At 45.3% G+C, this 24910-nt stretch overlaps 1 protein-coding gene across 4 annotated transcripts in view; it reads left to right on the top strand.

Annotated features, from left to right (window-relative positions):
• LOC135518050 (voltage-dependent N-type calcium channel subunit alpha-1B-like) overlaps positions 1–24910 on the top strand; it is a 225896-nt gene that overhangs the window by 104277 nt on the left and 96709 nt on the right. For 3 of the 4 annotated variants that reach the window (XM_064942882.1, XM_064942884.1, XM_064942881.1), the window contains exons 6-8: positions 2087–2178; positions 2416–2568; positions 4060–4247. In XM_064942882.1, coding sequence (XP_064798954.1) covers positions 2087–2178; positions 2416–2568; positions 4060–4247 — 433 coding nt within the window. Of the gene's footprint in view, positions 1–2086; positions 2179–2415; positions 2569–4059; positions 4248–20687; positions 20784–24910 lie in introns of those variants that run through there. The other variant, XM_064942885.1, reaches the window with a different exon arrangement.

Here is a 24910-nt window from a genome sequence, read left to right as displayed (position 1 = left end):
TACTTTCTTCTCCAGCACTTTGTTTTTGCGTTATTTAAACCAAATTGAACATGTTTCATTATTTATTTGAGGCTAAATTGATTTTATTGATGTATTATATTAAGTTAAAATAAGTGTTCATTCAGTATTGTTGTAATTGTCATTATTACAAATATATATATTTTTTAAATCGTCCGATTAATCGGTATCGGCTTTTTTTTGGTCCTCCAATAATCGTTATCGGCGTTGAAAAATCATAATCGGTCGACCTCTATAATTGGAATCCTTGGTAAAGATGAGCAAAAAATACTATATATTGTATGCTAAAAATGTGAAATATTATTTTATACTAGTGCAATTGCTTTGAGAAAAAGATTTTGTAATTAAAAATAACAAAAAACATTATTGCCAACCCTGTGACCAATACTCTTGCAACCTCTCCTTGCGAGGATAACGACACTGAGCCTTTTGTTTCATGAGATTGGAGAAGACATTGGGTAGGATCTTAGACCATTCCGCCATACAGAAGCTTACCAGATCCTTGTTATCCTTCATCTGCTCTTATGGACTGCTCCCATCAATTCAAACCACGTATATTAATTGGTGTTCTCGTCCAGAGACTGAGATGGCCATTGCAAAATGTTTATTTTTGTGGTGAATTAACCATTTCTTTGTGGATTTTGGTTAGTGCCGGGGGTTACTGTCTTGCTTGAAGATCCACCTGCAGCTTAGTGTCAGCCTCCTGGTAGAGGCAAAAAAGGTATTTGGCGAAAATGTCCTAGATACTTGTTAAAGTTCATGATGCTGTGGACCTTAACAAGGGCTCCAGGACCAGTGGAAGCAAAATATCCCCATAACATTAAAAATCCACCACCATATTTTATCATAGGTATGATGTACTTTTCTGCATATGCTTCTGTTTTTTTTATGCTGAACTCAACAGTGGTGTGTGTGGCCAAAGAAATCTAGTTTCATGTCATCTGACCATAACACAGCCTGTTTGATAAACAGCATTGGCACTTGGATTGGAACCGTTGCTATGGTCAGATGGTCAGATGACATGAAAAAGAGCTTGCACACCAGTGGTGGATTTGGCATTGAAAGCAGAAGGCCATCTCAGTCTGCCAACATGACACCCATTTAAAACCTGTGGTTTGAATTGAAGAGGTCAGTCCTTAGACGAAGGATATCAAGGATCTGTAAAGATTCTGTATTAGGATCCCTCCCAACGTGTACTACAATCTCATAAAACATTATAGAAAAAGTCTCGGCGTCATTATCCTTGCAACCGGTACCAGTAATGAACTTTTAAATGTTTTATTTTGTAATACTTGTTGAACAAAATCTCTTTCTCTGAGCAATTGTATTAGCATAAGATCATATAATCTCCCAATTGTTGGGGAAACATACAGCTTAGCTCAGTATTATTATTTATTTTATTCAGTCTTTTTTGCTCATGTTTGTCAATGGTGCCAATAATTCTGGACCTGACTGTATTTCTGTCTCTCTCTCGCAGTGTGTGATGTTTTTCAGTAGGTTTTAGTGCAGCACTTAGTTGTCCCCCCATCCATGTGCTTCTGCTTATAATGCAGCCAGCCAGCTGTGGCTCTGTGACTGAGAGCTACACACACACACACACACACACACACACACACACACACACACACACACACACACACACACACACACACACACACACACACACACACACACACACACACACACACACACACACTATGTAATCCTTACAGTCTATCTCTTTAGCTTGAGTCATCATCCACACACACCTGCTTCTCACACACTCCCACTGATGGGAAACCAATATGAAACGATGCATCTCACCAGCTGGTACTGAACCACAGGCAAGACCAACCCATATGATTGGCATCAACCTCACATACAGTATGTATTGATGTCATATTATTGTAGTAAAAAGCATGAGCTGGCAAATACCCCATCAATTTAACGACCTGCTGCTGCTCTACTGTCCTTACTGACAGAGAGAGAGAAAGTGGGGAAGATATCTTGCCCTGAGTGTACTGTTTTACGTGCCTCTTATGAATGCACCCACCTGACTCTCCTCTCGTTGTCATGTATGTGTCTCCAGGATCCTGGCCACGGTGGGCTCAGACTTTGACCTGAGGACTCTGCGTGCGGTGAGAGTACTGAGACCACTAAAACTGGTGTCTGGTATCCCCAGTAAGTCACTGACATCAACAACAGGTTACTTAGTGTGCACCATCACATTACTGTAGCATTAATAAAATATGGAAGATGTGTATACAGATCATACAGATCATACATTTCTAAACACACAAACACAAACTGACTTATTAATAAGTATGACATATCTTATCTTACATGGTCAACATATGGCACCTTTCTCTCCCTTCACCCCCCCATCTCTCTTCCTTCCCAATCCATCTCTCTCCACAGGTCTTCAGGTGGTTTTGAAGTCTATCATGAAGGCCATGGTGCCTCTGCTCCAGATAGGCATGCTGCTCTTCTTCGCCATACTCATGTTTGCCATCATCGGAGTGGAGTTCTACATGGGCAAGTTCCACTCCACCTGCTTCACTGTCGACACTGGTGAGTGCTGAATGGATTACACACACACACTGTACACAGTACTGTACACAGTAGTAGTATACAGACACACACACACACACACACACACACACACACACACACACACACACACACACACACACACACACACACACACACACACACACACACACACACACACACACACACACACACACACACACACACACAGACAAACACACACAGTAGGTTATGGAACCACAACACACAGTACCAAGATTTAGGCCTCCCTTACTTGTCTACATTTTGATAGCTTTTTATAGACAGATTTTGATAGATCACCTCTCAAGGTTGGATAAATAAGTGTCTCTCAATAAGCAGTTGATGGAGCTGAAATAGATAGATATTCTTCCACTGGAGTCAATGTGTTGATGTGGAGGTGAAAATGGATCTGATAGAAAACAGTTCCTGTATGCAAACTTTATGCCATCAGTGTCAATGGAGGGTGTGAGTTGATCGTAGTGTTGACGGCTCTACCAGCTGGAGGTTGTGTGTGTGTGTTTGACCCTCTGTGTGGTGGTGGTGTGAGAGGTCTTGACAGCCTGCTAATGTACGTGTGTGTGTGTACATGTGAGTTATTTTAGTAAAGAACAGTGGGGTAACAAATCAGCTCAAGGCACTGGTAACATCTCCCCAGCTGCACGTTGCTGTGTGTGTGTGATTCATCAGCAGGTGTGCACTGAGTGCATGTTAGTGAGTGTATGTGTACCATATTTTAAGCTCACTTAATCTGCCAGTGTGTTTATTTTACTGTATGTGTTGTAATTACAGTAACTCACTCTCTCCCTCCCCCCCTCCCCTGTGTTCCACCCACCCCGCCCTACCTTCCCCTTCTCCCTCACCCCATCTCTCCCTGTTCTTTTTCTATCCCTCTCTCCCTACCACTCCCTCTCCCTCCCCCTCTCTCTTCCCCCTACCACTCCCCCTCCCTCCCCCTCTCTCTTCCCCCTACCACTCCCCCTCCCTACCCCTCTCTCTTCCCCCTACCACTCCCCCTCCCTCCCCCTCTCTCTTCCCCCTACCACTCCCCCTCCCTACCCCTCTCTCTTTCCCCTACCACTCCCCCTACCACTCCCCCTCCCTCCCCCTTTCTTCCCCCTACCACTCCCCCTCCCCCCTCTCTCTTCCCCCTACCACTCCCCCTCCCTTCCCCCTCTCTCTTCCCCCTACCACTCCCCCTCCCTCCCCCTCTCTCTTCCCCCTACCACTCCCCCTCCCTACCCCCTCTCTTCCCCCTACCACTCCCCCTCCCTCCCCCTCTCTTCTTCCCCCTACCACTCCCCCTCCCTACTCCCCCTCCCCTCTCTCTTCCCCCTACCACTCCCCCTCCCTCCCCCTCTCTCTTCCCCCTACCACTCCCCCTCCCTACCCCTCTCTCTTTCCCCCTACCACTCCCCCCCCTCCCTACCCCCTCTCTCTCCCCACCCCCACTCTTCCCTCTCTCTCCCTTCTTTCTCTTCTCCCCCCATCCAGGTGAGCGAGCAGCAGCGTTCCCCTGTGGTACGGAGGCCCCAGCCAGGATGTGTCCTAATGGTACAGAGTGTACAGAGTACTGGATCGGCCCCAACTACGGCATCACCAACTTTGACAACATCCTGTTTGCCGTGCTCACCGTCTTCCAGTGCATCACCATGGAGGGATGGGTGGACATCCTCTACAATGTAAGACCTCTGTCTTTCATTATTTCGTTCTCTCTCTCCGTCTGTCTCTCTTTTACGCTTTTTCCAAGAACAATGTCACCTCTATAGGGTTACAAAATTCAGTCAACTCTCCCAAAATTCTCAGGTTTTTCAGAAATGCTGGTTGGAGAATTCTGGATATCCTGCCTGATTCTGTGAATGTTTCAGCCAGGTTTTCTGGAAAACTGGCACACTTAGGAAAGATACTGGAATTTTGCAACCCTACACACACATGACATTTCCACTTATTGTAAACTAAGAGCTAACACATCCCACATTTTCCTTCTCTCTCACGGTTTCTGTCCCTATATTCTATTGGGTATATAGTGAGTGCATGTCTGTGTATAGAAAACATGGAGAGAAAGAGAGCTACTAGAGGTTTATTTGACTGAGTAGCAAACTTGAGAATGCTAATCATTGACTACAGCTCAGCGTTCAACACCATAGTGTCCTCAAACCTCATCACTAAGCCCTCTGCAATTCGGTCCTGTACTTCCTGATGGGCCGCCCCCTGGCGGTAAGGGTAGGTAACAACACATCTGCCACGCTGATCCTCAACACGGGGGACTCTCGGGTGCGTGCTCAGTCTCCTCCTGTACTCCCTGTTCACCTATGACTGCATGGCCAAGCACGACTCCCAACAACATTAAGTTTGCCGACGACACAACAGTAGTAGGCCTGATCACCGACAACGAGGAGACAGCCGATAGGGAGGAGGTCAGAGACCTCGCAGTGTGGTGCCAGGATAACAACCTCTCCCTCAACGTGATCAAGACAAAGGAGATGATTGTGGACTACAGGAAAAGGATGACCGAGCACGCCCCCATTCTCATCGACGGGGCTGTAGTGGAGCAGGTTAAGAGGTTCAAGTTCCTTGGTGTCCACATCACCAACAAACTAACAATGTCCAAACACACCAAGACAGTCGTGAAGAGGGCACGACAACACCTATTCCCCCTCAGGAGCCTGAAAAGATTTGTCATGGGCCCTCAGATCCTCAAAAAGTTCTACAGCTGCACCATCGAGACCATCCTGACTGATTGCATCACCGCCTGGTATGGCAACTGCTTGGCCTCCGACCGCAAGGCACTACAGAGGGTAGTTTGTATTGCCCAGTACATCATTGGGGCCAAGCTTCCTGCCATCCAGGACCTCTATACCAGGTGGTGTTAGATGAAGACCCTAAAAACTGTCAAAGACTCCAGCCACCCTAGTCATAGACTGTTCTCTCTGCTACTGCACGGCAAGCAGTACTGGAGCGCAAAGTCTAGGTCCAAGAGGCTTCTTTACAGCTTCTACCCCCAAGCCACAAGACCCCTGAACAGCTAACCAAATGGCTACCGGTACTATTTGCATTGACCCCCCCCCTCCCCCCCACCCATTTTTACACTGCTGCTACTGTTTATTTTCTATGCATAGTTACTTTACCTCTACATACAATGTACATGTTACCTCAATTACCTTGACTAACCTGTTCCCCCGCGCATTCACTCTGACTTCAGTTTATTTTAGTAAACACTTATTCTTCTTCAAACTACATTGTTGTTTAAGGTCTTGTAAATAAGCACATATGACAAATAACATTTAATTTGAACAGAACTGAGGATCTGGAAGTAGCGTAACGTGTCTGCTGTGCTGCTGTGTGTGTATGTGCACAGAATCGCACACACATAAACAAACCTACCTACAGCTGGGGAGATGTTACCAGTGCCTTGAGCTGATTTGTTACCCCTCTGTTCTTTACTAAAATAACTCACATGTACACACACACACATACATTAGCAGGCTGTCAAGACCTCTCACACCACCACCACACAGAGGGTCAAACACACACACACACAACCTCCAGCTGGTAGAGCCGTCAACACTACGATCAACTCACACCCTCCATTGACACTGATGGCATAAAGTTTGCATACAGGAACTGTTTTCTATCAGATCCATTTTCACCTCCACATCAACACATTGACTCCAGTGGGAGAATATATATCTATTTCAGCTCCATCAACTGCTTATTGAAAGACACTTATTTATCCAACCTTGAGAGGTGATCTATCAAAATCTGTCTATAAAAGGCTATCAAAATGTAGACAAGTAAGGGAGGCCTAAAACTTGGTACCGTGTGTTTCCATTACTGTCATGCCTTGGTCTTAGTATTTTGTGTTTTAGATAATTAGTTGGTCAGGCCAGGGTGTGACATGGGTTTATGTTATTGTGTTGTCGTATTGGGGTTTTTGTAGGCATTGGGATTGTGGTTGATTAGCGGTGTGTTTAGTTTAGGTTTGGCTGCCTGAGGCGGTTCTCAATCAGAGTCAGGTGATTCTTGTTGTCTCTGATAGGGAACCGTATTTAGGTAGCCTGGGTTTCACTGTGTATTTCGTGGGTGATTGTTCTTGTCTCTGTGTAGTTTCACCAGATAGGCTGTACTTAGGTTTCACGTTCCGTTTGTTGTTTTTTTGTATTTATTAGGTATTTCATGTATCGTTCCATTTTTCTTCATTAAAAAACACGAGTAACCAACACGCTGCATTTCGGTCCGACTTTCTTGCGACAAACGAAGAACGCCGTTACAATTACGTACGTTTGTGTGTGTGTTTAAATTAGAGAGTTTAATAGTTACATGTACAGGGTTGCAGATGTGATTACAGTGACAATTCCAACCAACAATGCAGGACAAAGTGACATAAAAATAGATAGTATTAATATATATTAAGGGGTGTTGGAGCAGCAGGGGAGGAGGGGATGAGGGGTAGGAATACCAGGGGAGTAGGAAGGGGGGACAGGGCGAGCAGGTGTCTGACTAGTGGTAGCTATTCAGCATGATAAAATGTCCATTTTAGTTGGAGGCAGTGTAAAAATGTCTGTTGAGGAGGTGGTAGGTAGGAAGTCCAAGTGGGCAAGGGGGGAGCAGGTAGCTGACTAGTGGTGGCTCTGGGGGTAAAAACTATAGGCCAGTCTTACAGTTTTTGTCATGATGCTCCTATGCTGCCTGCGTCTGAGTGATCGAAACGGGAAGCACAGGCCATGGATCAGGTGGCTGGGGTCCCTGATTATCTTCTTGGCCTTCCTGCGACACCTGGTGTTGTAGGTGTCCTGGAGGTCAGCCAGTGTGCACCCAAAGGTGCGTTCAGTTAGCAGTTTGAATGAAGAGCACCTGGTATTGGAGAACCAGGACTAACAGACAGTTTGAAGGAAGAGCACCAGGTATTGGAGAACCAGGACTAACAGACAGTTTGAATGAAGACCACCTGGTATTGTAGAACCAGGACAAACAGACAGTTTGAATGAAGTGCACCTGGTATTGGAGAACCAGGACTAACAGACAGTTTGAATGAAGACCACCTGGTATTGTAGAACCAGGACGAACAGACAGTTTGAATAAAGACCCGCTGGTATGTGAGAACAAGGACTAACAGACAGTTTGAATAAAGACCCGCTGGTATGTGAGAACAAGGACTAGAAGACAGTTTGAATAAAGACCTGTTATGAACTTGAGTGAAGACCCAAAAGCGGTTTTAACAGAAAACAGAGTTCTTTAATGAAAATACAGGAATGGCATAAATCCTCTTCCAACGTTGTCAGGGGAACAAAAAGAACGTTAGTATAGGGCAGGATGCTTCAGCCAGGCAGACTCCGACAGGACAGGACAAGGTGGAAGCAAACGAGACGACAGCTTGCTTCTGGCATCAAAAAACACAAACAAGAATCAGACACTGAAAGTAGCAGGAACAGAGAAAGAAATAGAGACCTAATCAGAGGGGGAAGAGAGAACAGGTGTGAAGAGTGAAAGAGCTAGTTAGGGCAGATGTAGAACAGCTGAGGAATGAGAGACAGAGAAGGTAACCTAAAAAGACCAGCAGAGAGAGAATCAAGAGAAAGGACAGGAACAGACATAACAAGACATGACAGTACCCCCCACTCACCGAGCGCCTCCTGGCGCACTCGAGGAGGAAACCTGGCAAGCAACGGAGGAAATCATCGATCAGCGAACGGTCCAGCACGTCCCGAGAGGGAACCCAACTCCTCTCCTCAGGACCGTACCCCTCCCAATCCACTAGGTACTGATGACCACGGCCCCGAGGGCGCATGTCCAAAATCTTACGAACCCTGTAGATGGGTGCGCCCTCGACAAGGATGGGGGGAGGGACAAGCGGGGGCGCGAAGAACGGGCTTAACACAGGAGACATGGAAGACCGGGTGAACGCGACGAAGATACGGGAGAAGAAGTCGCACTGCGACAGGATTAATGACCTGGGAAATACGGAACGGACCAATGAACTGCGGGGCCAACTTGCGAGAAGCTGTCTTAAGGGGAAGGTTCTGAGTGGAGAGCCATACTCTCTGACCGCAACAATATCTAGGACTCTTGGTCCTACGTTATTAGCGGCCCTCACAGTCTGCGCCCTATTAATAAAGTGCCGACCTGACCCCCTTCCAGGTGCGCTCGCAACGCTGGACAAAAGCCTGAGCGGAGGGGACGCAGGACTCGGCGAGCTGAGATGAGAACAGCGGAGGCTGGTACCCGAGGCTACACTGAAAAGGGGATAGACCGGTAGCAGACGAGGGAAGCGAGTTGTGGGCGTACTCTGCCCAGGGGAGCTGTTCTGACCAAGACGCAGGGTTACGAAAAGAAAGACTGCGTAAAATGCGACCAACAGTCTGATTGGCCCGTTCGGCTTGACCGTTAGACTGGGGATGAAAGCCGGACGAGAGACTGACGGAAGCCCCAATCAAACGGCAAAACTCCCTCCAAAATTGAGACGTGAACTGCGGACCTCTGTCGGAAACGACGTCAGACGGAAGGCCATGAATTCGGAAAACATTCTCGATAATGATCTGAGCCGTCTCCTTAGCAGAAGGGAGCTTATCGAGAGGAATGAAATGAGCCGCCTTAGAGAATCTATCGACAACCGTAAGAATAACTGTCTTCCCCGCTGATGAAGGCAGTCCGGTGATAAAATCTAAAGCGATGTGAGACCACGGTCGAGAGGGAATGGGAAGCGGTCTGAGACGGCCGGAAGGAGGAGAGTTCCCAGATTTAGTCTGCGCGCAGACCGAATGCGGCGACAAATCGACGTCACGTTCCCGAGTGGGCCACCAGAAACGCTGGCGAATGGAGAACGGACCCGAACGCCGGGGTGGCCGGCTAACTTGGCAGAGTGGGCCCACTGAAGAACGGCCGGACGAGTAGGAACGGGAACGAACAGAAGGTTCCTAGGACAAGCTCGCGGCGACGGAGTGTGAGCGAGTGCTTGCTTTACCTGCCTCTCAATTCCCCAGACAGTCAACCCGACAACACGCCCCTCAGGGAGAATCCCATCGGGGTCGGTGGAGACCTCAGAAGAACTGAAGAGACGAGATAAAGCATCAGGTTTGGTGTTTTTTGAGCCCGGACGATAAGAAATAACAAACTCGAAACGGCGAAAAACAGAGCCCAACGAGCCTGACGCGCATTAAGTCGTTTGGCTGAACGGATGTACTCAAGGTTCCTATGGTCAGTCCAAACGACAAAAGGAACGGTCGCCCCTCCAACCACTGTCGCCATTCGCCTAGGGCTAAGCGGATGGCGAGCAGTTCGCGATTACCAACATCATAGTTACGTTCTGACGGCGATAAGCGATGAGAGAAAACGCGCAAGGATGGACCTTGCCGTCAGAGAGAGAGCGCTGAGAAAGAATGGCTCCCACGCCCACCTCTGACGCGTCAACCTCAACAACAAACTGTCTAGAGATGTCAGGTGTAACAAGAATAGGTGCGGATGTAAAACGATTCTTAAGAAGATCAAAAGCTCCCTGGGCGGAAACGGACCACTTAAAGCACGTCTTAACAGAAGTAAGGGCTGTGAGAGGAGCTGCCACCTGACCGAAATTACGGATGAAACGACGGTAGAAATTAGCGAAGCCCAGAAGCGCTGCAGCTCGACGCGTGACTTAGGAACGGGCCAATCAATGACAGCCTGGACCTTAGCGGGATCCATCTTAATGCCCTCAGCGGAAATAACGGAACCGAGAAAAGGGACAGAGGTGGCATGAAAAGTGCACTTCTCAGCCTTCACATAAAGACAGTTCTCCAAAAGGCGCTGGAGGACGCGACGCACGTGCTGAACATGAATCGAGAGAGACGGTGAAAAAATCAGGATATCGTCCATGTAAACGAAAACAAAAATGTTCAGCATGTCTCTCAGGACGTCGTTAACTAGTGCCTGAAAGACAGCTGGAGCGTTAACGAGGCCGAAAGGAAGAACCCGGTATTCAAAGTGCCCTAACGGAGTGTTAAACGCCGTCTTCCACTCGTCCCCCTCCCTGATGCGCACGAGATGGTAGGCGTTACGAAGGTCCAATTTGGTGAAAAACCTGGCTCCCTGCAGGATCTCGAAGGCTGAAGACATAAGAGGAAGTGGATAACGATTCTTAACTGTTATGTCATTCAGCCCTCGATAATCCACGCATGGGCGCAGGGACCCGTCCTTCTTCTGAACAAAAAAAAATCCCGCTCCGGCGGGGGGAGGAGGAGGAGACTATGGTACCGGCGTCCAGCGAAACCGACAAATAATCCTCGAGAGCCTTACGTTCGGGAGCCGACAGAGAATATAATCTACCCCGGGGGAGTAGTTCCCGGAAGGAGATCAATACTACAGTCATACGACCGGTGTGGAGGGAGAGAAGTGGCCTTGGAACGACTGAACACCGTGCGCAGATCGTGATACTCCTCCGGCACCCCTGTCAAATCGCCAGGCTCCTCCTGTGAAGAAGAGACAGAGGAAAGAGGAGGGATAGCAGACATTAAACAGGTTACATGACAAGAAACATTCCAGGATAGGATAGTATTACTAGACCAATTAATAGAAGGGTTATGGCGCACTAGCCAGGGATGACCCAAAACAACAGGTGTAAAAGGTGAACGAAAAATTAAAAAAGAAATGGTTTCGCTATGATTACCAGAGACAGTGAGGGTTAAAGGCAGCGTCTCACGCTGAATCTTGGGGAGAGAACTACCATCTAAAGCGAACAAGGCCCTGGGCTCCCCTAACTGTCTGAGAGGAATATCATGTTCCCGAGCCCAGGTCTCGTCCATAAAACAGCCCTCCGCCCCAGAGTCTATCAAGGCACTGCAGGAAGCAGATGAACCGGGCCAGCGGAGATGGACCGGAAAGGTAGTGCGTGATCCAGAAGGAGAGGCCTGACAGTTGCGCTCACCAGTAGCCCTCCTCTTACTGATGAGCTCTGGCTTTTACTGGACATGAGGTGACAAAATGACCAGCGGAGCCGCAGTAGAGACAGAGGCGATTGGTGATTCTCCGTTCCCTCTCCTTGGCCGAGATGCGAATACCCCCCAGCTGCATAGGCTCAGCATCCGAGCCGGCGGAGGAGGGTGGCAGCGGCAGGTGGCAGTGATGTGGAGAGGGGAGCAACGGAGAACGTGAGCTCCTTTCCACGAGCTCGGCGACGAAGATCAAACCGTCGCTTGAATAGCGAGAGCTATTAAGGAGTCCAGACTGGAAGGAACCTCCCGGGAGAGGATCTCATCCTTAACCTCGACGTGGAGACCCTCCAGAAAACGAGCGAGCAAAGCCGGCTCGTTCCAGTCACTAGAGGCAGCGAGAGTGCGAAACTCAATAGAATAATCCGTTATGGATCTATTCCCCTGACATAGGGAAGACAGGGCCCTGGAAGCCTCCTCGCCAAAAACAGAACGGTCAAAAACCCGTATCATCTCCTCCTTAAAGTTCTGATACTGGTTAATACACTCAGCCCTCGCCTCCCAGACTGCCGTGCCCCACTCACGCGCCCGTCCGGTAAGGAGAGAAATGACGTAGGCGATGCGGGCTGCGCTCCTGGAGTAGGTGTTGGGCTGGAGAGAGAACACCACATCACACTGAGTGAGGAATGAGCGGCACTCAGTGGGCTCCCCAGAGTAACACGGCGGGTTGTTGATCCTAGGCTCCGGAGACTCGGAAACCCTGGAAGTGGGCGGTGGATCGAGGTGGAGTTGGTGAACCTGTCTTGTGAGGTCGGAGACTTGGACGGCCAGGGTCTCAACGGCATGTTGAGCAGCAGACAATTCCTCCTCGTGTCTGCCTAGCATCGCTCCCTGGATCTCGACGGCGGATTGAAAAGGGTCCGGAGCCGCTGGGTCCATTCTTGGTCTGATTCTTCTGTTATGAACTTGAGTGAAGACCCAAAAGCGGTTTTAACAGAAAACAGAGTTCTTTAATGAAAATACAGGAATGGCATAAATCCTCTTCCAACGTTGTCAGGGGAACAAAAAGAACGTTAGTATAGGGCAGGATGCTTCAGCCAGGCAGACTCCGACAGGACAGGACAAGGTGGAAGCAAACGAGACGACAGCTTGCTTCTGGCATCAAAAAACACAAACAAGAATCAGACACTGAAAGTAGCAGGAACAGAGAAAGAAATAGAGACCTAATCAGAGGGGGAAGAGAGAACAGGTGTGAAGAGTGAAAGAGCTAGTTAGGGCAGATGTAGAACAGCTGAGGAATGAGAGACAGAGAAGGTAACCTAAAAAGACCAGCAGAGAGAGAGAATCAAGAGAAAGGACAGGAACAGACATAACAAGACATGACAAGACCAGCTGGCATGTGAGAACAAGGACTAGCAGACAGTTTGAATAAAGACCAGCTGGCATGTGAGAACAAGAACTAACAGACAGTTTGAATAAAGACCCGCTGGTATGTGAGAACAAGGACTAGCAGACAGTTTGAATAAAGACCAGCTGGTATGTGAGAACAAGGACTAGCAGACAGTTTGAATAAAGACCAGCTGGTATGTGAGAACAAGGACTAGCAGACAGTTTGAATAAAGACCAGCTGGTATGTGAGAACAAGGACTAACAGACAGTTTGAATAAAGACCCGCTGGTATGTGAGAACAAGGACTAACAGACAGTTTGAATAAAGACCCGCTGGTATGTGAGAACAAGGACTAACAGACAGTTTGAATAAAGACCAGCTGGTATGTGAGAACAAGGACTAGCAGACAGTTTGAATAAAGACCAGCTGGTATGTGAGAACAAGGACTAACAGACAGTTTGAATAAAGACCCGCTGGTATGTGAGAACAAGGACTAACAGACAGTTTGAATAAAGACCCGCTGGTATGTGAGAACAAGGACTAGCAGACAGTTTGAATAAAGACCAGCTGGTATGTGAGAACAAGGACTAGCAGACACTTTGAATAAAGACCCGCTGGTATGTGAGAACAAGGACTAGCAGACAGTTTGAATAAAGACCAGCTGGTATGTGAGAACAAGGACTAGCAGACAGTTTGAAAAAAGACCAGCTGGTATGTGAGAACAAGGACTAGCAGACAGTTTGAATAAAGACCCGCTGGTATGTGAGAACAAGGACTAACAGACAGTTTGAATAAAGACCCGCTGGTATGTGAGAACAAGGACTAACAGACAGTTTGAATAAAGACCCGCTGGTATGTGAGAACAAGGACTAACAGACAGTTTGAATAAAGACCCGCTGGTATGTGAGAACAAGGACTAGCAGACAGTTTGAATAAAGACCAGCTGGTATGTGAGAACAAGGACTAGCAGACAGTTTGAATAAAGACCAGCTGGTATGTGAGAACAAGGACTAGCAGACAGTTTGAATAAAGACCAGCTGGTATGTGAGAACAAGGACTAGCAGACAGTTTGAATAAAGACCAGCTGGTATGTGAGAACAAGGACTAGCAAACAGTTTGAATAAAGACCAGCTGGTATGTGAGAACAAGGACTAGCAGACAGTTTGAATAAAGACCCGCTGGTATGTGAGAACAAGGACTAGCAGACAGTTTGAATAAAGACCGGCTGGTATGTGAGAACAAGGACTAGCAGACAGTTTGAATAAAGACCAGCTGGTATGTGAGAACAAGGACTAGCAAACAGTTTGAATAAAGACCAGCTGGTATGTGAGAACAAGGACTAGCAGACAGTTTGAATAAAGACCCGCTGGTATGTGAGAACAAGGACTAGCAGACAGTTTGAATAAAGACCAGCTGGTATGTGAGAACAAGGACTAGCAGACAGTTTGAAAAAAGACCAGCTGGTATGTGAGAACAAGGACTAGCAGACAGTTTGAATAAAGACCCGCTGGTATGTGAGAACAAGGACTAGCAAACAGTTTGAATAAAGACCAGCTGGTATGTGAGAACAAGGACTAGCAAGCACCTCCTGTGTGGCTACATGCTGCTGGGAACAGACTCACTGGGCTTTTAGTGCACCTGTCACACTCTATCCCTTTGTCTCTCTCCCCATTATTTATCTCTCTTCTCTCTCTGTTTCCGTCTCTAACTCTCCCTCTTTCCCTTCTCTTCCTCCCTCTCTCTATTTCTCTCACATTTTTCCCAATCTTTCTATTTCTCTCTCCCCTCTCTATCTCTCTCTCTCTTATGCCCCCTGCTGTGTTCCTGGCAAGGCTGCCTTCACACAGGGTGAGGAGTGTTCCCTCTAAGTAGGACAGACTCTTTTTACAAGGCCTCATGGAACTCGTAAACATACTGTTTGCCTTCCTCCTATCAGATCAATCCTGTTGGCCCGTCCTCCTCGACTCTAGTTAAGTGGATTGAACTGGTACGTGTGTACACACGAACACACACATGCGTACACACACACGCACACACACATAGATCCTGGAGGACGTCCTGGAGATATTTTCTTGGAAGTGATGCATTTGTGAACACATGACAATTGTAAAGCGGGCCTCATAAGAGCTGTGGGATGGTTTTGAAACCTTGCTTATGTCATGCTCACACATTCAGCCTGGGTCTCTGAGTCACTTCCAGTAATATTTGCACATCATGCTAAAGGTACTGTGAGGAGACTGTATGTATCTCTGTGTGTGTGTGTGTGTGTGTGTGTGTGTGTGTGTGTGTGTGTGTGTGTGTGTGTGTGTGTGTGTGTGTGTGTGTGTGTGTGTGTGTGTGTGTGTGTGTGTGTGTGTGTGTGTGTGTGTACTTAGCACAGATGCAGGGGAAGGAACAATACAGTAGCATAATGAAATAAGAACACAAGCCCCTCTCCATTCTGTACATTGTGTGTTCCCGTTACCCAGCGTTAACCTTGTGGATTGATGGACTGTCTCCTCTCCACAGCCCCAAGGGAATGCTGGGATACTCATTAATGGTGCGCTAATCTGCCTTTCCCTCTTCCCCTTGTCTCTCCTCTGCCCCAATCCTTTGCTCTCAGAGGAAGCTGATGTTCTGGAATGGAGTGTCTGTGCTATCCTGTGCCCAGAGGGGATGATAAGGAAGTGACTTGGCTCAGGCCAGGACAACAATACATTAATATCACCACACATTAGCACTATCAGCTGAGCAAATGTATCTCCAATCGAGTCATTATAGCATCAGAGTGGATGGAAGGATGTCACCAAGCAGAGAGAGAGGTTTCTTGCCCTCCGTGGGTGAGTGGGACACTCCCAGAGGAGAGGGCAGTAGTGCGAGCACACAATCTTGATGTTTTAATCATGGGAAAATACTCCAAATGAAGAATGATAGGATCTTATGCTAATTTTGATGATGTTGTCATCCATCTCAGCGAGAGAGTGCAGGCAGACTGGGAGGCAACTTCCCACTGTCATCTTAGTCTAGAAGCCACACAGAGAGAGAGAGAGTGAACAGAATAGAGATGGTCTGTGTCCCAAATGGCCCATAGGGTAGTGCACTATGTAGGGAGTAGGATGCCATTAAGGAGTACATACATGGTCGATCATGGAACATTGTGGGGCTATATTGCGGAGGAATACATATTCAACTGTTCAAATACTCACGGAGGATACATGGAATTACAGAATCACACACTATAACTTTGTGGGGCTCCTGAGTGGCACAGCGGTCTAAGGTACTGCATCTCAGTGCTAGAGGTGTCACTACAGTCCCTGGTTCAATTCCAGGCTGTATTTCAACCAGTCGTAATTGGGAGTCCCATAGGGTGGCGCACAATTGGCCCAACGTCGTCCGGGTTAGGGTTTGGCCAGGGTTTGGCCAGGGTAGGCCGTCACTGTAAATAAGTATTTGTTCTTAACTGACTTGGCAAGATAAATAAAGGTTAAATAAAAAAAAATATATTTTTAAATAACTCTCTCTTTTGCTCTCTATTGTTCAGTGTCTCGTTCTCTCTCTCTCTCTCTAACCACGTTTCTATCCACTGTTTTTATGCGAGTAACGTCATACCATATAAAATAAAAAATCACAACAACTGTAAAGGAATTGTTAGAATTGTTCGTTTGACATGGTGCGATCTTTTTGTGCCGGTAAAGTGAATTGTGCGAAAAATGGCGGTGGACACACTCTTATGGGCAAATATTGATATAATAACCATCATATGGAAGTAAACTTGGAGTCACGCGATGTTATGGTGTGTTGTCCTTCCACTATGACTGGCAAAACCATGCAGCTTATTAGGCTACAGCTGAAATAAGTTATGATGAAAGTGCACACTATGAGCTTGATGCTGCTTTCCAATCAAATATGGTCTTCTTCTGGGGATGATTAATACTGGACTGCTGTTTGACAAATACAAATATTCTCACTCTTATCCATAACAATCTCATCATGTAGACTGTGAGCTGTTGTTGGATAAGGAAACACATTGAACTTTAGATTTATATTCAGTGCATGAAAACCGAAGTAATTATTGTGTTTTTGTGCACTGTCATCACGCACTCATTTTTATCCGCAACAATCTGTCGCCGATTGAATGGAAACCTAGCTTCTGTTTCTCTCTGTATATTTCTTTCTGTTTCTTGCTGACTGCTACTGGGATCGGAGCAGCAATGTGCCCTGATTTAAAAGTTGTGCACTATACAGGGTTAATTGGGTGCCATTTGGGATGCTACCCTGTCAGGCTAGCTAGATGCTACTGTTAGATCTCAGTGAGCGGGGTGGTTCCAAGCGTTAAAAATGTGGCAATTTTAATTTCATGCTTGTTGATTTTATTTCTCTCGTTCTCTCTCTTTTTCTAAGCAACCTAATGACTGCTGGCTAATTAGAACAATCTATAATCACCTCTGCTGTGAAATGTTTTGCTTTATGTCCCCCATAATCCTCCTTGGCACAGCAGTCTCCCTGACCACATGGAATGACTACTGCACAAAAGCCTCTCTCGCTCTGTATAGAAGGATTTATCTCCCTTCAACTGATGGGATCTTTGTCTCAATGTAGTGTGATCTAGCGTTGGCTAAAAGCCTCTGGTAAATGGCATTAAGTAAGTAGCCTTGTCGGAATTAGCCAGAATAGTGCAGGAATCTCCTGTTTCTGTAGCGTGAGGCAGCTTTACGTACTTCCCCTGGACAGGTTCATAGTCTGTCGCAGGGTCTTACCCCCAATCCATTTCCTTAATGCTGAGTGCCAAGCAGAGAGACATCAGGTCCCATTTGTACAGTTTTAGGTAGAACTCGCCTGGGGAATCAAACCTACAACCTTCCAAGTGACAGCCTTTTCCTAGTGATAGCCTTTTTACTGACTGCCAGTAGGACCTTCAAGAGGTACTTTTCTCTATTGTGTTAGTTATCAGGTATTTCACCCATGTACAAAGAAATGAATGTTTGTTCTGTGTCAAATCCCATTATTTGTCCAATGTTAGATCTTATTTGTCCCCAGTAAGTTTCGATTGCGGGGCCAATAGAAATGAGAGGTCTGCCCTCAATAGACCGCATTCTCTCCAACAAGGGTGTTGTGAGCCAGTCTGTTTTGATTTCAATGTAGGTGTTATGAAGAAACGTATAACATTCTTCCAACAGAATTCTCTCCATGACTTTGAGTTGGTGGAGCTTTGTTGAGTCTCTAATATGTTCAACCATGTTTCATCAGTTATTTCAATGTTAAGTTCCTCCTCCCATTTCTTTTTAAATATAGTTTGTAGAATGTTTCTTTGAGGATTGAATACCCAAGTAGAGATTTGAAATAGTTTTTTTGTTACTCCCCAAGTTGTATGCGTTAGTGAATACTTGGATTAATTTTGGAGGTGCTCGAGGGTCAGTCACTTTTATCTCCCTTAAGAAATAGTGTCGAACTTGTAGGTATCTGTAAAAATCTTGTTTATCCAAGCCATGTTTTTTACTTAGGTCCTGGAAGTTATCTAGGTTCCCATTCCTTATAATTGCACTGAATGATGTGATGCCTTTCTGCGTCCATTGTTTAAACCTGCTGTCCTGAGTTGCAGGGATGAAGCTGGGGTCGTATGTGGGCCAACTCAGCAGTTTGATCTCTCTGTCTAAATTATTTTGCTTAACTACCCTAAACCATGTCTTCAGAGAGAAATTAATCCACTGATTTTGTCTATTGTATATTCATTTTACCATGTCCTTATTTCCCTAAACTGACTGTATGGGTATCTCTGGCAAAGTAGTCTCCATGTCTTTCCATTTGGATTCGTATTCTGAATTGCACCAACACACCAGAGGTCTCAATTGGGCTGACACATAATCATCTTTTAGGTTTGGTAAGGCCACACCCCCACAGTTTTTTGGTAACTGTAATGTTGGTCTCTTTGACAACCTTGACATCCGTTTATCCCATTCCCTAAACTGTTTAGGCGGGAATTCTATGGGCAGTGATTGGAACAAATACAGTAACCTTGGCAGGATGTTAATTTTGATTGTTTCAATTCTACTACTAAGATCTAAGGGAAGTGAATTCCACCTGTCTAGGTCATCATATATTTTCTTGTCAATGTGATCGTAATTCATGCAATTAAGTTTGGATGTATCTTTTGGTAAATTTACTCCCAGATATTTAATGGATGAAGAGGTCCAGGTGAAGTTATACCTACTTTTCAGCTCTTCCTGTGGGGTATAATTATATACTAGGGCTTGGGTCTTGTGTACGTTAAGCACATACTCTGAATATGTTCCAAATGTTTGTAAAACATCCATCAATCTAGGTACACTTGAGCCTGGGTCTTTAAGGAATAACAGAACGTCATCAGCATACATGCATATCTTATGTTCACTGCCTCTTATGGTTATTCCCTCTTGGGTCCTGTCTTATTGCCTGTGCTAATGGTTCGAGGTACAAGGAGAAGAGCGTGGGTGAACGATTACAGCCTTGTCTTGCCCCTCACTCTAATTTTATTGTTTGTGTCAAATGTCTATTTATCTTTATTCTAGAGGTCGGACATGAATACAGTGTTTTGATGCACTGTTTCACTTCTTTGTTGAAACCAAATCTTTCCATAACTTGGAATAGGTAATCCCATCCCACTGAATCAAATGCTTGTTCTGCATCAAGGCTGATTAGTATTGAAATTGTCATATTCTGAGTAATGTGGTCCATGACATGAAGTGTTCTCCTTATATTGTCATGTGTCTGCCTATTTTGTATGAAACCACTTTGATCTCCGTCAATCAATTCTGGGATTATGTTCTCCATTCTTTTGGCTATTATTGATGCATATAGTTCATAATCTGTGTTAAGAATTGCGATTGGTCTATATGAACTGCATTCTTTCTTATCTTCACCCTCTTTTGGGATTACTGATATGATGGCCTCTCTCCATGACGGTGGGAGACCCCCCTCCCTCAGAGTCCAGTTAAAACAGACCTTAAGTAGAGGTGCTAATTGTTCTCTGAAGGTCTTGAACCATTCTGAAGGGAAGCCATCAGTGCCTGGAGACTTGTTGACTTTTTGTTGAGATTTTGCTTTATTAATCTCTTCTGTGGATAATTCTATAGTTAGTCTATCATTTTGCTCTGTCCCAATTGAGGGGAGATCAAGTGAGTTCAAAAAGTGCTCTATTGTCTGTGCATCTGCCTTCTCTGGTTGCTTGTACAGATTTGATTCCAATGCATTCTGTATTTAATCTAATTTGCATGTGATCTTTTTTGTTTTGGGGTCTTTTATTTTGAAAATGGTATTCTGTGCTTGTTGTTTCCGTAGTCTCCATGCTAGTAATTTGGTTGCCTTTGAGCCTGCTTCATAATATCGTTGTTTCAGTAACCTAAGCTTTTTCTCTACTTCTTCTCTATAAATCTGGTCAATTTCCTGTTTTAACTTTTGAATCTCTCATAATACAAGAGGGTCTTTGTATTGACTATGAGATCGTTCTAAGTTTCTTAGTGTTACCTGTAATTTCAGCAGTTTCTGTGCTTTAAACTTTTTCTTGAGAGATGATGTGGCTCTGATCTTCCCTCTAATAACCACCTTAGCTGCATCCCACAATATAGCAAGAGATACTTTCCCATTTTATTATTCTCCAGATAGATGTTCAATTCTGTCTTTATTGATCCCTTGAATGCGGATTATTCAGCATGCTTGTGTTAAGTCTCAAGGTGTAGAGTTAGGTAAAGGGCATGTGAAGGGCATGTGATGGCCATAGCCTCTTTGTCGCAAAACTCCCCTTTCTCCTCAAAACAATATGTTTGTCAAGCTCTGTCCAGTCCAGGTGATGCTTGTACAGGCAGACAATCTATGGGAGGAAGCTGATACCTGGTACCGATTGAGTCCGAACGCTCCTTGGCGACAACATCAGGCTCCAGAACAGCGAAGCTGTAAAACAGGAAATAACAAAAAAAGGTAGAAGCCATTACAACATCAATTCACCTTCCATGTTTAGATAAGAAGAATAACCTCCTATAATGCAATGAAAATGATATTCACCTGACGTGCTGGTATTGCTTGATCTATGGCAGCGGCCTGAAGTACAGAGTCAGGTGTTGCCAGCCATATTTTTCCACCAGTGCCTCTTTGCTTGACATCATGGGAAAATCAAAACAAATCAGCCAAGACTTCAGAAAAAAAATTGTCCCCATGTGCAGTTGCAAACCGTAGCCTGGATTTTTTTATGGCAGTTTTGGAGCAGTGGTTTCTTCCTTGCTGAGCGGCCTTACAGGTTATGTTGATATAGTACTCGTTTTACTGTGGATATATATACTTTTGTATCAGTTTCCTCCAGCATCTTCACAAAGTCCTTTGCTGTTGTTCTGGGATTGATTTGCACTTTTCGCACCACAGTACGTTCATCTCGAGGAGACAGAACACATCTACTTCCTGAGCGGTATGACGGCTGCGTGGTCCCATGGTGTTTATACTTGGGTACTATTGTTTGTACAGATGAACATGGTACTTTCAGGCATTTGGAAATTGCTCCCAAGGATGAACCAGACTTGTGGAGGTCTACAATTTTTTCTGAGGTCTTGGCTGATTTCTTTTGATTTTCCCATTGATGTCAAGCAAAGAGGCACTGAGTTTGAAGGTAAGCCTTGAAATACATCCACGGGTACACATCCAATTGACTCAAATGATGTCAATTAGCCTATCAGAAGCTTCTAAAGCCATGACATCCTTTTCTGGAATTTTCCAACCTGTTTAAAAGGCACAGTCAACTTAGTGTATGTAAACTTCTGATCCACTGGAATTGTGATACAGTGAAATAATCTGTCTGTAAACAATTGTTGGAAAGATTACTTGCATCATGCACAAAGTCGATGTCCTAACCGACTTGCCAAAACAATAGTTTGTTAACAAGAAATGTGTGGAGTGGTTGAAAAACGAGTTTTAATGACTCCAACCTAAGTGAATGTTAATTTCCGACTTCAACTGTAGCTGTCAGGGAGACTGGGGAATAGTCGGCAGCTGGTGATCTTTGACATTGTGTTGGAGGGGAGAGAGGCAGACAAAGATCTCAACTGGTGATTTGGCTGGCTGGGGCCCATTTGCCACAAAAACACTATTTTCAGCGGTAGTTTTGAAATAAGGTTAATTATGAAAAATATAACTTTCCACACATGAAGCTACTAGAGGGAACTTTTAGTCATTGACTGCAGGGAAAGGTTTAATTGTTTATTATTGTGACTCTTAATGTGGTCATGGCTATCTAAATGTTTATAGTGGTGGATTGCCTGTGTGGCCCTCTTGTGGTCATAGTGCCCCCTATAAGGTGTGTCATTTGTCTTGTCACAGTAGTCTTTGGGGTCGTACTGTAGTTTCACAATCACAGTAGATGTTGTGGACCTAGCTTCAAAGTCACAGTAGTCACGATGGTCGTAGTTTCACCAATGGTTGTGGTCAGTGTTACCCCTGTTTCTCACCTCATTAGAGCCATCTGAGTCACTGTAGTCCGGGCTCACCTTGACCCCGTTTCCATGGTATCCTGCACTGTCACAACGATCACATCGCTCATTAAACACTTAAAAATAGAAGGGGAGTGAGGAGGAGGGGCAGGCGGACGGTGCGGAGTGAGAGGAGCTACGTTGAGACTAATATGATCTGTGTTTGTCTGTTGTCAGTGAATCATCCCGTTATGGTTGTAGTTGGTTGGATCGTCGGTGAAACATGAGGGGAGTGGAAGAGACTGGGCTCATGTCTTTGTGTGTGCATGTGTGCATGTGTGTGTCTTTACTGAGACCAGACGGCTGGCTACACATTCCAGAGGCATCCGTAAGCTCTATGTGCAGTGAGACGGAGAGAAAGTGAAAAAGAGAGAAGGACAAATGGAGAGGCAAGGGCAGTGAGTGTGTAAACGTGATACATAGGGCTGATAGAGAGATATTGAGAGAGACATAGTTTCTTCCCGTTTTACACCGTAATAATATTCCAGTGTTCATCTCATGAACAAAACCAAGATGATAACCAGAGAGTAGTACACTTAACATCACCTAGAACCGCAAAGAAAATGCTTTCCTTTTCAGAATTCTCTCAAGGCCCTTTTTCCTTGTGTTTCCCCCATTGTTCCAACCAGTTTGTACCTCGCTCTCCCTGTGTCTGCACTCTTAAAGGAGCTCCAAAACGGATTCTGAGTGCCTATTTAGTGCACTACTTTTGACCATGGCCCATAGGGCTCTGTTATGCACTATATAGAGAGAATGAGGTGCCATTTGGGATGCAACCCCAGTGTAATCTTTTACCATGCGTCTAGCATGGTGGCCTTTTTGTAGCTCTCCAGATTTGCTGGTGTGTGTGTTTATCTCTCCCATCATTGTGCCTCTACAGCACTTTTCCTCCTCCAGTAATACAACCCTTCGAGGGGTAGGAATGGGTTTGGGCTTGGGCTTGGGCTTGAATCTGTTTCCCTGTGCACTGTCAGAGCCATTCTCCCAACCTCATAACTAGCTACCAAGTTTTATTAAAGTGCTGGGGTTGCAGGTTCACATGCATCTAAAGCCTATTCCTTTGGGTTGTTTCTAAAGGCCACCAAGTGCTAGCAATCTAAATAATGCGTGTGGAATGCTTGATAGTGCATGTGATGTAAACAGAGAGGTCTACTTTCTCTGGGATCTGATTATTGACTGGTTTTCATCAAGCTGTCTACTCAAGAGGAAGCTTCTCACTGTAACCAGTGCCTGTAATCTACTAGGGCGTTGACAAACACTACAGGAACAAGATCATCCACGTGTATTGATCACATCTCTACTAAAACTGTAGGACTTTGTTCTAAAGCTGTATCCGTGCAGTGATCACAGTATAGCTATAACCAGGAATGCCAAAGTTCCAAAAGCTGGGCCTAAATTGGTAAATAAAAGATCATACAACAGATTTTGCTGTGACTCTTATGTGGACAATGTAAAATAAATATGTGATTAATAAGGAGCATCGAGACATTGCACTTGATGAATTTGTGAAATTGATTCTTCCAATTATTAATAAACATGTACCTGTTAAGAAACTGACTGTTAGAACTGTGAACTGTTTATGGATTGATGAGGAATTTAAAAACTGTTTGAAAGAGATGGGGTAAAAGGAGTGGCTAATAAGTCTGGCTGTACAGCTGACTCGCTGACTTACTGGAAATTGAGAAATTATGTGACTAAACTCCACAAAAAGAAGAAGAAACTGTATTTTGAAGCTAAGATTAATGATATAAAGAATTCATAATAAAACAAATAATACAAGAAAATCATTGTACATATTAATTTTGTAAAGATAGTGTGCTGGAGGTGGAAAACTCATTGTTATTGTTCGATAATAACAAACCTCCTGAAATTGAGAACTTAGATGGATAGCTACTGAGGATGGTAGCTGACTCTATTGCCCCTCCTAACTGTCACAATTTCTTTCTTTTTTCTCTAGGTCTAGAGGAAGGTGTTTGTCCTTAGGCCTGGAGGAAAACCAAAGTAATTTAGCCTTTACTGGCTCTAACAGTCAATTAATCAAGCAAACAAATGTGTTTATAAAGCCCTTTTTACATCAGCAGATGTCACAAAATGCTATACAGAAACCCAGCCTAAAACCCCTAACAGCAAGCAATGCAGATGTAGAAGCATGGTGGCTAGGAAAAACTCCCGAGAAAGGGAGGAACCTAAGAAGAAACCCAGAGAGGAGCCAGGCTCTGAGGGGTGGCCAGTCCTCTTCTGGCTGTGCTGGTTGGAGTTTATAAGAGTACATGGCCATTTAAGACCAGATTGTTCTTCAAGACGTTCAAACGTTCATAGATGATTAGCGGGGTCAAATAATAACCAGTGGATGTAGAAGGTGCAACAGCTCAGTACCTCGGGAGGAAATGTCAGTTGTCTTTTCATAGCCGACCATTCAGAGGTCGAGACAGCAAGTGCCGTTCACCTTCACACCCATGGGCCAGACTACACTCAATCATAGGACCTACTGAAAAGATGATTCTACAGTATTGACTTAAAGGTCTCGACCGAGTCTGCGTCTCTCACATGGATACGCAGACCATTCCATAAAAATAGAAAAAGCCTGCCTCC

The sequence above is a fragment of the Oncorhynchus masou genome, chromosome 28 (assembly GCF_036934945.1).
Source record: "Oncorhynchus masou masou isolate Uvic2021 chromosome 28, UVic_Omas_1.1, whole genome shotgun sequence".
Classification (NCBI taxonomy): domain Eukaryota; kingdom Metazoa; phylum Chordata; class Actinopteri; order Salmoniformes; family Salmonidae; genus Oncorhynchus; species Oncorhynchus masou.
Note: the sequence above shows the minus strand (reverse complement) of the source record. Positions and strands in the feature narration are given on the sequence as shown.